The sequence below is a fragment of the Aythya fuligula genome, chromosome 1, assembly GCF_009819795.1.
Source record: "Aythya fuligula isolate bAytFul2 chromosome 1, bAytFul2.pri, whole genome shotgun sequence".
Classification (NCBI taxonomy): Eukaryota; Metazoa; Chordata; class Aves; order Anseriformes; family Anatidae; genus Aythya; species Aythya fuligula.
This window is the reverse complement of record NC_045559.1, coordinates 45470776-45485159: the sequence shown is the minus strand read 5'-3', so window position 1 is coordinate 45485159 and position 14384 is coordinate 45470776. Positions and strand designations below refer to the sequence as shown.

At 35.8% G+C, this 14384-nt stretch overlaps 1 protein-coding gene across 2 annotated transcripts in view; it reads right to left on the bottom strand.

The window, feature by feature from the left end:
• Window positions 1-682: 682 nt before the first annotated feature.
• UHRF1BP1L (UHRF1 binding protein 1 like) overlaps window positions 683-14384 on the bottom strand; it is a 56957-nt gene continuing 43255 nt past the window's right edge. For both annotated transcript variants that reach the window (XM_032183238.1, XM_032183248.1), the window contains 6 exons: window positions 13267-13403; window positions 11649-11799; window positions 8150-8406; window positions 5898-6006; window positions 3199-3368; window positions 683-2465 (listed from right to left, as the gene is read on the bottom strand). In XM_032183238.1, coding sequence (XP_032039129.1) covers window positions 2340-2465; window positions 3199-3368; window positions 5898-6006; window positions 8150-8406; window positions 11649-11799; window positions 13267-13403 — 950 coding nt within the window. In that variant the 3' untranslated portion in view covers window positions 683-2339. The remainder of the gene's footprint in view (window positions 2466-3198; window positions 3369-5897; window positions 6007-8149; window positions 8407-11648; window positions 11800-13266; window positions 13404-14384) is intronic.

Sequence of the window (14384 nt, the reverse complement as noted above, 5' to 3'; positions counted from 1 at the left end):
GGACTTTTAATCACCATTTTTTAGGATAACCTATTAAGGCTTCATTTAGATTCATTCTTTTGGATATTAATAAACTCTCTCTCCCTTTGTACTTCAGTCTCAACAGCAAAACTCATTTCAGAGTGACACAGTACTATCATTCTCAGTAGTGTCAAATCCACAAGCAAACATACCCTCTATATGAGGATATATAGAGCATAATATGAGCATATTATACTCACTACTACAAAACTGCCCTGAAGAGAAACGCATTCAATTGTAATGAAGTACAAGAAGGTGACACCCAGAATTTCTGCATCTGTACTGGAAAGAGCTGTTTTTGGGGTTGTGGATTTTTTTGTTTTTTGTTGCTAACAGAAACAGGTGCTGGCTTGTGCAGTAAGAAGAAAGAGGTGTTTAATATTGCTGTTTATTTCTTTTTAAAAATTAAACAAGTCTCAACATATTATTCCAGCCACATGCTACTAACCACTCCATACATTCTTTTCTTTAGAATAATTCTAACTAGAGCTTGGCAGGGGTAAGCTGAGTTAGAATGACTGACTTTAACAGTACCAACCAGAATTCAACCAGCTGAGAACTCCTCCCCTGAATCTGACATGACATTCATGTTAAATTGCACTACCTATATTTAATACTGTGTTGTCTTAAATACCTTTTTGAAATGCACATATTAAGTTTCTCTTTTAGAAACAGTCTTGTTCTTTTTTTTTTTTTTTTTTTTTTATCTTATTCTGAATAAGATAAAAGTTCCCATGGGTAATAAAGGGAGTTTCAACTATGGTTTTGGGAGGCAGGCTTTTAAATAGTGCCTGAACCAGTTCTTCCATAGAGTCCCTGATTAAAATTACATACTTTCAATAACTATTTACAGCAGTGAAAATTTCATGTCCTCCAAAAAGTTTTGATGAAAATTAGTTTAGGCTATCAAACTAGTTTCAATTAAATATGCAAAGTCAAACCATAGGATACTAAGTATTTTTGAGTTTTATCTGCATATCTACAAATAAAACTTCCCTCAAACATCGCATGGAGCATAACCAACTGTGGTAGTAATTAAAATATTGTTAGTTGTCAGATTCAAGGTCACTAGTTAAAATGTTCAATCATTTTTACTTCTAGTGAAAACAATCTCTTACAGACATGTATGTTTTTTGTATGTTGTTTCCAAAATTCTTTAGAAGCACACTCTGATATTCTCTTTTACAGTGTTGTGCTTTTTTATTTATCCATCTTTACCAGTGTTTAGCTGAAAATTATGAATTTGTACAAATCAGCCATGGTTTAAATTGTAGTTACATCTTACGTAGTCTCACCATTTCATAGGGTAATTTATTCTCTAAAGCTTTTTTTTAAATATATAATGTATATATATAATCAAAAAAGCAATATACAGTTAATGAATCCCTGTAGGAATTTCCACCCCCACCCCCCAACAAGCATTGACATTACATATTTAAATACACTGGACCAAATCCTTGGTCATGTCTGATGAAGTGCACGGAATCAGACATGGAATCAAAATGGCTCAAATCTCACCTTTCACAAACTGCTGGATCCTATGGCAGGGCTATCATCCTCATCACAGAGAGAGAAAAACAAATGTGTGAATGTCTAAATTAGACTAGCTGTACAGATGTAGTGGACTTCCCTGCAGGAGGAAAGCCCAGTAGTATGCCCTCTTACTTAATTTCTCCAGCATTTACTGTGGTATTTTAGGAGTGCACGTGGAAAGGGTGTATGGAACAATATAGCACCAGAGGATTATTCTTAAAATCCTCTCTGGGCAAATTATACTGAATTTAGGGACTTTTTTTTTTTTTTTAAATTTTCAGTAGCTATACTATTCTAGAGGATCTAACACATATCATCATAGTGCAAATGCAACCTCCTATACAGACATCTTCTGGTAATAATAGAACATAATCTTAACAAACAGAGGTACAGTTTGTTAATGAGGCATGGTACATTTTACTCAGTTACGCAACTAGGCACCTTCTTTCATTGCTGAGCCATCCGGTTTTCAAAAAACATTTTAAAAATAACATCTCCTTTGATAATATTAAAAGTAGATGATATGATTTTTTTTTCTTCAGTAAATTAATAAAGTACAGTATAAACTGATTTCTCCAAAGTCATTTCGGTTTAAAACAGGCTGAAAAAAGTTACAATGTTTAATGATAATTTCAGAATAGTAGCTATTTCACAAACATTTTGTTTGTGATGAAAAAACTTCATGACAAAAAAATAACCATGTCTTCCAGCAATTCACAAAGAGTACTTCAGATGCTGTGATCACCCAAAATTCTGTTGATGCCTCGCACCAACAGAACATTGTCCTACTGATGATCAACATTCATCTTCTTTATACGATGAAGGAGGGCATCATTTTCCATTTGGACCTCAGCAAGAGCCATTTTAGCTTTGGCTAGTTCCTGTTTGAGACATTCGTTTTCTTCAAGAAGCTGAAATGACCAGGTTAGAAACACGTTATTAATATTCCTGCATACTGCCGACTTTTTCCATTACAGCATCTTTTAAAATAATATATCCCAATGGTTACATTCATTGATTGGTTGAGGTTTGTTGGGGCCAGCTGACTGATACCGAAGTAATGACAGCGGAACATGGAGGGAACTGATGGAGACAGATCAAAAGGCAAGATACCCTGGGCTTTATGTTTTAGTTACACCATTTCCATTCTGGAGTAGAGTGGAAATAGTACTGGGTTCTGAGCTCCAGGAATGGGATTGTTATCCAGTGGGGAAAAAAAAGCTAAAGTGATGTGTGATTTTTTTCACCATCAATTCAAAATTCATGTATGACTGACAGGTTACTAAGGACCTGACTCAACCATCTAGTCCTTCACCTTTGGCAGTTGTGCTGTGCAAGGATCAGGGAGATGTTCAGATGAAATGAGAGAGGGTTATTACACAGTTTGTGAACCGCTTCTTCATAAAACTCCATCTGACGTAAAGGGGAAAAATTAGTCTGCAGTGTATTACCACCAAATTTAGAAAGTAGTATTACATTTTATTTTGAATGCCTATGTACTGAACCATACTTTATTACCTGTAATTCATAGTTTCCAGCTCAGATGTCTAAACAGAAACCCTCCCAGCCCACCCGTAGATAATCTAACAATTGTGATGATCAATGATTGTTGCAACTTTGGGGGATGGAAGGAATTCTCAATACCTCTTTTTTAAGGAAGTCATCTGAATCATTGCTTGATTTAAAAGGTCTGGGAATTTCACAAGTAGTCTGTGTGGCTTGGTCCTGTGTTTTAAATCCAGCAGGTCTAGTTGCTTCTTGCAATGCACTGCTTGAGTTCTTCATCTTCGACACATCATTTGCTCTTTGATGGTCTATAACAGAGAAAGGTACTTGAGAGTAGCATTTAGGTTTTTGTATTTTTTTAATAAAGTTTAATTTTCATCAGCATTAAAATAAAAGCACCTCAGCTAACACATAATAAATACAAAATTCAAAATAAAATTAAAAAAAATAGTATACCCTTTTGGAGGAAGAGAGAAAGGAAAGAATGCATAAGAGGAAGAGAGAAAGGAAAGAATGCATAAGAAGAAACTGTATGTGCATGTTCCAGCTCAAAGAAAATTACCACATTTTTATACTTAATGCTATTATCACCACAGAATATGTATCCTAAGTAATTAGCTATACAATGAAGACAACAGAGCTTGCAATTCAGAAAGTGTATCTAAAGAACTATGTATTTCAGATCTTCATTTTCCAGTGCCTGAAACATGCAGTGGAACAGGGAGGACAAGTTTGATAACTATTAATATTGCTACTGCAGTAATGTCTGCAGGTCCAAATTAGATCTGATGACTGTATTTATATTTGAAGACAGTGAGATAAACTTGCAGAATCAAGTTTTTAAATTAGAAAACAACTTTAAAGATTTATTATTAAGGAAACTTCCTAGCATTTATAACTGCAGTGCACTATAACTTCTATTAAAATATACTGCTATACACCAAGGGTAAAACAAGGGCACGATTCTTAATAGTCTAAAATTCCTTTTTCTTAAACAATTTCTTCCAAATTTTGTTGTTAAATTCATATTTCCTCCAATGTCTAGTATCTAAAGATGACCAAAATGCATTTTTCAAGCATTTAAAGGTGTTCAGTCTATTAGATAATGTGGAGAAATTAAAATACAAACAGATCATGCCACCATGCATCTCTGAGTAGTCTGGTCCATCTTTTCTATAACCTTCCATTAGGTAGATAAAGGCAGTATTAAGATCACGCTGCAACCTCCTCTTCCTCAAGTGATACAATACATTGCATATTGTCAGATTAATTTATTAAGGGCCTGGATGAAGGGGCAGGTGCACCCTCTACAAGTGTGTCAACAATATCAAACTGAAGGGTAAGTGACTGACAAGGAGAGCAAGACTGTTCTTCAGAGGGACCTGAACATGCTGGAGAAATAGACTGGCTGGAGTCTCAAGAAATTCAGCTCGTGTGTGAAGTCCTGCAGCTGAGAGTAAGTAACTTCTTACTTCACTAAAGGACAGGGATAAAATCAACAGAAAGCAACATTACAGGAAAGGATCTGTAGGCCTTGGTGATCAAGAAGTTGAACGTAAGTCAGCAATGAGCCCTCACAGCCGAGGTCAATTAGGCACAGGCTGCACTACCACAGGTGTAGATGACCATATGAAGGAAGTTATTATCCCTCCCTACACTCAGCAGCAGTAATACCACATCTGCAGTACTGGATCCAGTTCTGGATTCCCCAGTGTAAGAAAGATACTGACAGCAGAGGACCACCAAGGTGATTGTGGCTAGGAGTACATGACGTACAAATAAGAGGTTAAGAGCAATGCATTTGTTAATCTGAAGATGGGAAGGCTATGGGGTGATCTGTAAGCCACCTTTGCCTGCCAAGTGAAAGGATATTGAGGAGATGGACTATGGACTAGACTTTCCGAGAAGTGTTTGTGAAGTCCTTAAGCACCTCTGGCAAGATAGGTAGCATGAGAGAAGAGCTGCAACAAAGGAAATTCTAAGTAGGCATTAATTATGAAATTAACCATAAGGGTGGCCAAGGATTAGGACAGGTTGCTTAGGACAGATAGTGCAATCACCTATTTGATGCTCAGAACTTGACTGGACAAGGTATCGAGCAACCTGATCTAAATTGCCTCTGCTTTGCACAGGGAGAAGGACCAGATAACCTCCTGTAGTTTCTTCCAACCTAGATTGTGATTCTTTGACATATATGTGAAAGACAACAGTGAAGTTCTAGCTCTAAATGTATTGCCTTGTTAACAGTATTTAGTATTTGCCTATACACGTAGAAAAAAAATGTAAGTATATACATCGGTCACAAAAGGTACAAAGTTAAATCCTTATTCAAAATACAAGTTTCAGTGCCATCATAGCCATGACCTGCCAAGATGCTACCATAATATACAGAACTGAAAATAGTTACTTGGACTTTTCAGGTAAATTTTTGTTTTACAATATGTTCTACCTAGTACCTGTAAGACAAAAACACGAAGATAACACAGAACTCTCTTGGCTAACTGTAAAGAAATTAAACTTTTTGTTTGATTTGTAGTTGATCTTGAAAGAATCTGAGACTTATTACGATGAAGTGATATGCACTTATGAAACATACAAAGTTATATGCGTATTTCTATTTCTCAGAGATTGATTCAGCTGTAGGTTATCACAAACAATGCATTACTCAAAAAGGTAACTTTCTTCTAACTACTCTTAGAATTAAGGTTTATTGCAACACTACTTACACAAATTATCAGCAATTATTTTTTCATTATTAGAGACATCTACACAAAAAAACAGTGCTAATAATAATTAGATTATAATATTGAGATATCCAGTGGCAGGAAGATACAAACCTCTAATGAAAAAAGAGCCATCATCATTTCGTTCTATCCAAAGTATGTCAATATGTAGTTTTATGGGTACTAACTCAGATACCTTGAGATTTTCACGTGGACTGTCATCCTAAAAAAATGTAAATATTCAAAGATGAGTTTACTAGGAAATCAAAATAGCTAAGATGTTAAATTAAACATAAGTTCACTTAATGAACCTTGAAAGAGAACATTTCAGAGCAGAAGTTTCTAACAGGTCTTCCACCGCTCCATTTTTTTTTTCTGTGGATCATATTAAAGGCCTATATGTATCTCTTGAGTAAATTCGCTGAACTCTATATACAATCTGACTGAAATACTTCAAAGTATTTTTACAGCCATCTCAATAAGATTAAATCCCAACTCAAGACGTTCTTTAGCTCAGGAGCTCTCAGAGTTAGAGATAAGAACCCCACACTATATCTGATTTTCTTTTCAATGATTTAAAGATTCAAAGGGAAATGTATCATTCTTAAGGGGATTTTGTCATTTTAGAATTTAGTTTGGGATGATACCAGCTGTAGGTCAGTTACATTATTATACTCATCAGAAGGGAAATGACACAAATTACTTCCTTTGAGGTCTCCACAGGACATTTTTAAGTTCATTATCCCTGTCAAGCACAGTAATGTAGTATAATCATAAACTATACACATCAGCATTAAGCACATAGCAAGAAAGCTGTTGAGGTGTAACAAAGTTTCTTGAAACATCACTGAGACTGCAGTAGAAAACGCAAAAATAAATCGAGTTTAAGGAAGGTTATTTTCTTTTTTCTCCAGGAAACACACTGCATCAAGTCCCATTCAGAAAAAAAAAAAAAATACAGTATTGAATAGTCAGTGCAGCATAAAGAGTTGAACCATATCTTCTTACTCTTTACTACCCAACAGTGCTCTGGAAAGGAATCATCTGTGTCTCAAATCTGCCATCCGTCAGCCATCATGAGCAGCTTCACTGTGACATGTGCACAGCTGAGTGAGCACTTTAATGCTAACGCTGCCAAGAAGACCCTTATTGCCAGTTTAGTAATGCACATTCCCTACCTCAAACAGCTGTTTTCTTGAGCAGCTTGCTTAAGTCTGCTTTCTTGCCAATAAATCAGCACAATTCTGTTTTTAAAATTTAGGTTATTTTATATTGAAACTTTTCTTTCTGCACTTGAACATTCACATTTGTGATGCACCAAAATCTGGGGAACTGATTCACAGCTCTTACAGAACGTCCTTGAGCTACTGCTGGTACAGAAATAGCCCTAAAGGAGTGTCTAAGAATCCTCAGGGAATGGAAAAGCTGCACCAAGTAGGGAGGGTATACTGGTGGATTTTGATATTCAAGTCCGAGTAGAACATTGTACAGGTAACAGTTGACCTTCCAGTCAAGAATCTTAACAGACTCAAGGCCTTAGCCTAAAATGCACAATTTGAGCTGTTACTCCAGTCCTTGCTATATTCAACATTTACATGGGTGATTATTAATTTCCAAAGCAATGTTATAATGATTTTTTTTTCCAAGTGTAATCATCCTTGAATCCAATGGTTGTGCAGCACAGACATTCCTTTTAAGTGTCCAAAAGGATATCACCTGGAAGACTGGAGTAGCGCTGTCCTCTTAGTGTTACTATTTTAAGCGAGAGTGGTGAGAAAAGCTTGCACTGTTTGGTAACTGTTTCTAAGTAGAGCAGAACAGAAAAATCTGGGTTCTAAGAAGCAGTATTCAGCTGGTTTGAACTGTAGTTCTTGTAATCTCTTCCTTCTTTTGTATTGCACTTTCATTATATAACCTGTTCTTTAAGTAAGAAAGACAATTACCCTCAAAAATCTGTTTTGTAATTAAAATACCATCACCATGCTAAGCAAAAAGGCCCAGCCAACCAAAAACAAACCAAACCAAAACAAAACAAAAAAGCACACTGTGCCTGCAGGAATTTGGTATACATTACCTGTAATACACCTAGATCTTGTCACTCTACAAAACTGACTAGGAAAGGATGGAAAAAAGTACAAAGTATTAATTCATGTAACTAGCTTGGTCATGCAGAGAATTCCTCTCTAGGCGTACCATAGAGTTAACCAAATCTATGGATTTTTAAATTGTTTTACTGTTATCTAAAGACTTTAGAGAGTATGATAGCAGTTTCTTTGAAGTTAACTGTATCCAGATTAGAAGGTTATCATCAAAGAAATAAGAACACAATTTCTTTAAAGCAGCCAAATAGCTTATCGTTAACATACTTTTAAATTAATCTTCGCATTAGAAACTTTTATCTTCATAGGCATCACTTCTGCAACAGTTTCATCTTCTAGAAAATGCTGAATGTTCGTGAGGGAAGACGTTAGGAATTCAGCACTGAAGTTCTCTACATGACACTGGAGAAAACCATTTTTTACAGCCAGCATAGAATGTATGATAGCACTGGGCCCACTTTCCCATCTCAAACTAATCTCAGGTGATGAACTAACTGGTCCGGCCATAGATTTACAATCAGAACCTGTTACAAAAGAAAAATAAGTTTGCATTAAACTTTTGCAATGTACAAAAAGCAATTATGATACAATTAATTCTGCTTCTATTGTCAAAAAAATCCAAGAAGTACTTTGGAAGCATATTCCAGGAACTACAACACTGCATATATATAATAAATTCAGATTAATTTTGTAAGTATATCACTTAAAAGTTCTATAGAAAAATAATCCATATATAGTAAGTACTTGTACTTCACTGTGACAACAGAAAAGGACGATACAGAAGTATAGTTGTGCATAAAGTATTGTTTTCTCAGTGTCTTGAGAACTGAAAAACGATTATTTTGCATATTTTTCCACTAAATCCTTCATTCTTAATTCAGAAAAACATTTAAGTCAGCTCACACTAAGGAGAGCAGGTATTCTCTTGGAAAGGCATAGTTTCCTGATTCAGGAACTTACTTGCTAACACACTGGAACGTAAACAGCAGTTTAGGGAGATAGAGAACATGACCGTGTGTTACTTCTGTTATTTGGGTGGCAGTAGATTTGAACCTTATAGGGAACTAGCATTTTCTTGTTAGTTTCAGTATCTTTAACCAGTAAGGACAACTGTAACGTTCAACTGAACAGTTCTAAAAACAAAATGAAAAAATGTACAGTAACAAGATATTGAAAAACTAAGCCCAATATCCATTTGTAGTTCAGAAAAGAGGGTTCACCACCAGAAACAGTTACCCCCAAGAGATTTGTTAAACGTCATATCTGTCACTATGATGGCTGACTTAGAGAAGTGATTTATACAACAAAAAGCATATAATGTTCACAACAACCGTGTTAAGAAACAAACATTGAAATCTGAAAGATATTTTAAAAAGTAACTCAATTAAAACTAATTGAATTATGTCAGTTTATATTAGTAGAGCATCTACCTGTTAAATGAATTTGAGGACAGAATTAATACCAAAAAAAATCATACAGATGCTTCTTGGTTTAACCTCAGCAAAGTCCAATGCTTACAAGCTTAGAAGTAGGAAAAAAAGACAGGCCCTAGTTATTGTGGGACCAGGAAAGAGCACCTGCAACATTGCTCAAAGACTCCAAAGTGTAGAAAACTAAGAGACCATGCATTAAGTCTCAGCCATGAAGCCAACATCAGTTATCTTGTAGCTACCTGAAACTGACGTAGTTGAGAGAGAATGGGAGAGAAATTGGGTTAAGCAATTCAGAAGTTTCTACAAGCTTCCACATGCACGACAAGGTCTCAGTAAAAGCATTTTCTCCTATGCAGAGTATGTACACACGATCTGATGAAAGGCATTGTCCTGTAACCAGCTCTGCTGGGACATGAACAGCTGCCACACTGCCCTCAAATGTACTCCTTCAGTAGCACACCTTTCCCTTCCTACATTTACTAAGCTAACATTATAGCAGGCTGTAACTGGTTACAACTGTTAATTCAACACTTGAGTACGTTTTGTTAAAGGTTTAGGGGGGAAGTTGCTGGTTTTTTGGATACTTTTCTTATGTTTTTGCTCACTGGTTCTTTTAGTTACCTTTTATTACTGTTAACTCATATAAATTGTTTCTTTCAATACAATTCTCAAGCTTAATCCTAACATTGATCCTCTAGAATTTGTTTTATTTTTAAATTGTTTCCCTCCTTAGTTCTTACATTAGGATATACGTAGCAGATACGGGGCAGCACTGGCTGCAGAAGATTCCTGACTTGGTACAGAAAGCAGAGCTCTGTGGAAAAGAGAAAAGATGTACGTTGTGGAGTGAAAGTGACCATCAACGTAGAAAGAAGTGTTGATATGTCACCTATCCAGAAAGCCACCAGAAACAGTAAGGAAGAGATACACAGCAGCAGTATTTGTAGACCCCAGTCGCATCATAGCCTATTGTCCACATAGGAATCAGTGCACAAGCCTCTCATACACAGCTGAGCTGGAGGCATGTTCTAGTTTTAGATCCAAGTGAGAGCAGGAAGGTGCCATGTTCTTACTATTTACTTCCTCTTGCTTTTACGAGGACATGACAGATAACCAGAACTGGCCGCCTGTTGTCTGAAGGTCAGCAATGAGACTTCCCTGCTGGACCTCCCTCATGCCTTCAGATGCAAGAACACAACTGCAACATCATGCAACAGCTGCTCAAGCAGTGGCTGCTGGCAACAGCTCAGCTGATTAAGTGATCTTTTTTTTTTTTTTTTTTCACCATTAAGTGATCTTTTTTTTTTTTTTTTTTTTTTTTTTTTTAGCTAGTACATCGGAGGCTGCTTCATCAAGCAGAACCTCCTGAAGAAAATCCATACTGCTGCAAGGCTGGAAATAAATGGCAGCCAACTGCTGCTATAATTGTTTCCTGGGAAAGGAGATGAACCAGGAGCAGGAGGCAGGTGCATCGGGGATCTGCACCCCCCAAACCCTGCAGTGCAGCAGAACTGGCATCTAGCAATCTGTGTGGACGGCTGGCAAAGGGGAGCAAAACAAACTGTGACAGACTGGCATGCCAATGCAGCACGCCAAGAAGAAAACCTCACAGTATGTGAACTAGGTTTTCCTGGCAGATAATGTACATGTACCCATGCCCAAAAACAGCTCAGACTTAATATACTGGTTGATCTAGTTGTGCCAATATCTGGCATGAAACTACTCTCTGTATGCTTTCAAGTGTATTTAAAAAAAAAAAATGCAAGAATAAAGGCTGTCATGGCAGCTTGTTTTTCCTGATAAAAAAGGCAGTTTTAACTTTTCTTAAAGCACAGATTATAAATCAGTTTAAACTGTGGGTTTTATTTATTGTACAGAAAAGTATATTTAAGAAAAGAAGAAGCTGCCTTCAGAAACAGCCCTTCAAACCAAGATACAAAGTATCATTAGAGCAGTAAGAGTTCCCTACCGATAAAACAATAACAAAATGTAATTTTTTTATTTATTTTTTTTTTAAATTAGGTAAGTTGTATTTATCAGAAGTCAATGCAATTAACGCATTTATTTTTTTTTACTCTCCCATCAGAAATTTTTCCATTTTTGTTTTTCTTTTTTTTTTTTTTTTTTTTTTTTTTTTTGCCTCCTATTCAATGTATGTCAATTAGGAAAGAGACCAGAGTAGATATTCTAAACCAGGATAAAAAGGATGTTACCATACTAGCAGGAGCGTAAAACTGATCTTGTGCTTTAAGGGTAATACAGTGTTTTTATTTATTTACAATAAATGTTTCCAACTCCAATTTCACAATAGAGATCTCATTATTAGTTCTTACCCACAGTTCTGTTGCAAAGATAGTGTCGAACACTGATATTTCCCAGTTGATTTGGTATCACTTGGTTGACCTGAAGGCATATTTCTGTGTCTTCACCTCTGATGTCAATTTCACCATTAACACCAAATATTTGGAAAACCACAACAGACATCTGTCAACAATATTAAGATTAAAAAATGAGATTTAAAATTGAATTTATATCGGTTATTGTTTATTAAGTTACCTAAACCTTTCTTCCCTCAAAACAAAAAGAATCTTTGCACCCATAACCCTAGCTCACAGAAAGTTTTCTTATTTCTTCTTTTCTTTTTGTACCCATCGGCTTGACAATGGGTAGGGTCGACTGTCTGCCCAGACAGACTCTTGTGTTCATAACCTACCCGTAACAATTCAGAACTGGCCAGAAAAGTCATGAAAGTGAGACAGCCCTTCCCCACTCTTGTTAAAGAAGCATGTGACATTTTTTGAGGCTGCACCCAGCTTCATGTATATCGTAAACACAACCAGGCATTTCCAGTACTGAATCAGAACACGGTGAAGAACCAGGACAGAATACTAAACTTTAGCAATTTGCACAGCAGTCAGCCCTTTTTCTCCATTTACTGGATCACGGTGTCTTTTGAAAACATAGCAGCCAGTTTCAAACGTCAGCTTTGTTATTGGAATGTTTTGTGCATCCATCATCATTAATACTACTTTGGGCTTTTTTCTATTTTTTGTTTGTTTGTTTTATATTCTGCAAATAGAAACAAATGCCAGCATATATTTGTGTAACAAGCTGCATCAATTTTATTTTCTTCATATTATCTATAAGTGCAAGTAACAAAGTTTATTTGGAAGGAACCAATCATTTAGGTGAGCTTTAAGTGAAATTCATTGTATTTTGTTTGACCCATACTCTTAGGTTTCCAGTTCTCAACCTTAACTGATACAAGAATATAATTTAAGAAGTGTTGATCAGTGCAAAGAACAGCAAGAAGTAGATAGGCAGATAAAGAAAGTTGGTGCCCTCATGGTGTCTCAGGAAGAGAATCTTTCTCCACAACTCCTATCTTTATAGTCTTCTCTAAATACTGGCCCTTGTCCTGACATCATCCTGGACAAGAAGTATTTCTCACCTGACCTGGCTTGACAACTGCTCAGGTCCTATTTGCAAATACTACAGAATGCTACCAGTGCTGATGAAATATCTCCATGTAATAGATGTCAGAGTTATGCTTAACAGAGTTATGCTTAATATACACTTGATATGAAAAAGCTATTTTTAAATATCATATTCAATATGTAGAAGCATAAAAGAACATGCTATTACAAAATATCAATATGTATTAAAGTGGAAATATTTCCTGACACTTTAAAGTGGCTACTGTCATTTATTAATAGTGGCTATAAAATAGTGGCTATACAAAGGAGATAAGAACAGAGAATGCTCAGCATAACTTGAATTACAATCTTCATTTTTATTTATTACAATGGCACTAGATCCATAGGCCTACGTAGCACACTAACAAAAATTCCCAAATATACTAGAAAATCCCCTCAAAAAGCATTCATTTGATCTTTATTTTCATGTTCAATTTACTGAACCATATATTCTAATGGAATTCAACAGTATTACCATTTCTTCACTAGTCTCATGGGCATTCTCTGAAGCAGCACTCATGGCATCTGGAGATGACCCATCACAATGTTCAATCACTGTGCCTCCTTCATGGGCATTTTCTGATGGGCTTTGATAGTTTGTGGCTGTAATACCTTCCATACATGCATCAGAAAAAACGCAAAGTTAGCAGAGCATAACCTGAATCAGTCCTGCATTAAGAATAAACTCAAGTGTCTGATACTGTATGAATACGTTAACTCATTTTTAAAAATGAGTTGAACAGCTTATTAAACAAATATTTATGACTGAACTGCCAAATCCATTCCTCATATGGAGTTTGAAGTTTTAGATGCTATGCAAGTAAGGCAGGATATACTGACAAAAATGAAACGACACTCTGCATGCATTGCATGAAGAACTGCGAAGGGCCTTAGTCTTCCAAATCAAATCTAAAACTGATTCAACAGAAAAAAAGGGTAACGATTCCAAGGTGTGTATCTAAAATACTACACAGCACCTTTAAAGCAAATGCTTGCAGTTTTATGTTTAGAGAAAGAACTATGTATTTTTTTCATTAGAGTCATCATGATAGTTAGTGTCTCCTTGACAACTGGGAAGCATGCAGACTTAACTTGCAGTTAAACATTGTTTAAGTTAAAAAAAAAAAAACACAAAGATTATTAAAAATGGAAAAAATATTTTATGGCATACTCCTACATATGCATATGCAGAAATGCTCTTACAATCCAAATTTATAACAGGTCTGCAAGTGAAACATTCTTCACATTATTGCTCTAGGCCAAAAAGAAAATCTACAGAAAAAGAATATTGTTATTCTTCATTCAAAAATAGAATTTATCAGAAAAGAGGTACCAATAAAATCTTATTATTGTACATCTTGACATTAGGAAATTATTTAATCAGTTCTACCAGAGAGTTACATCGTTATATTTGCACAAGTCCACAATGCTACAGATTATATAGAGACAATTACTATACAGCTGAATTCCTACCTCAGATCAGGAGTAAAGGCTCATGCACAGAAGAGCAAAAACTGGACAAGTATTTGCTGTTACGCAGTCCATAGGAAGGAACTGCTTCGTAAGGAACAAGCTGCAAGGAGACTACCAAAT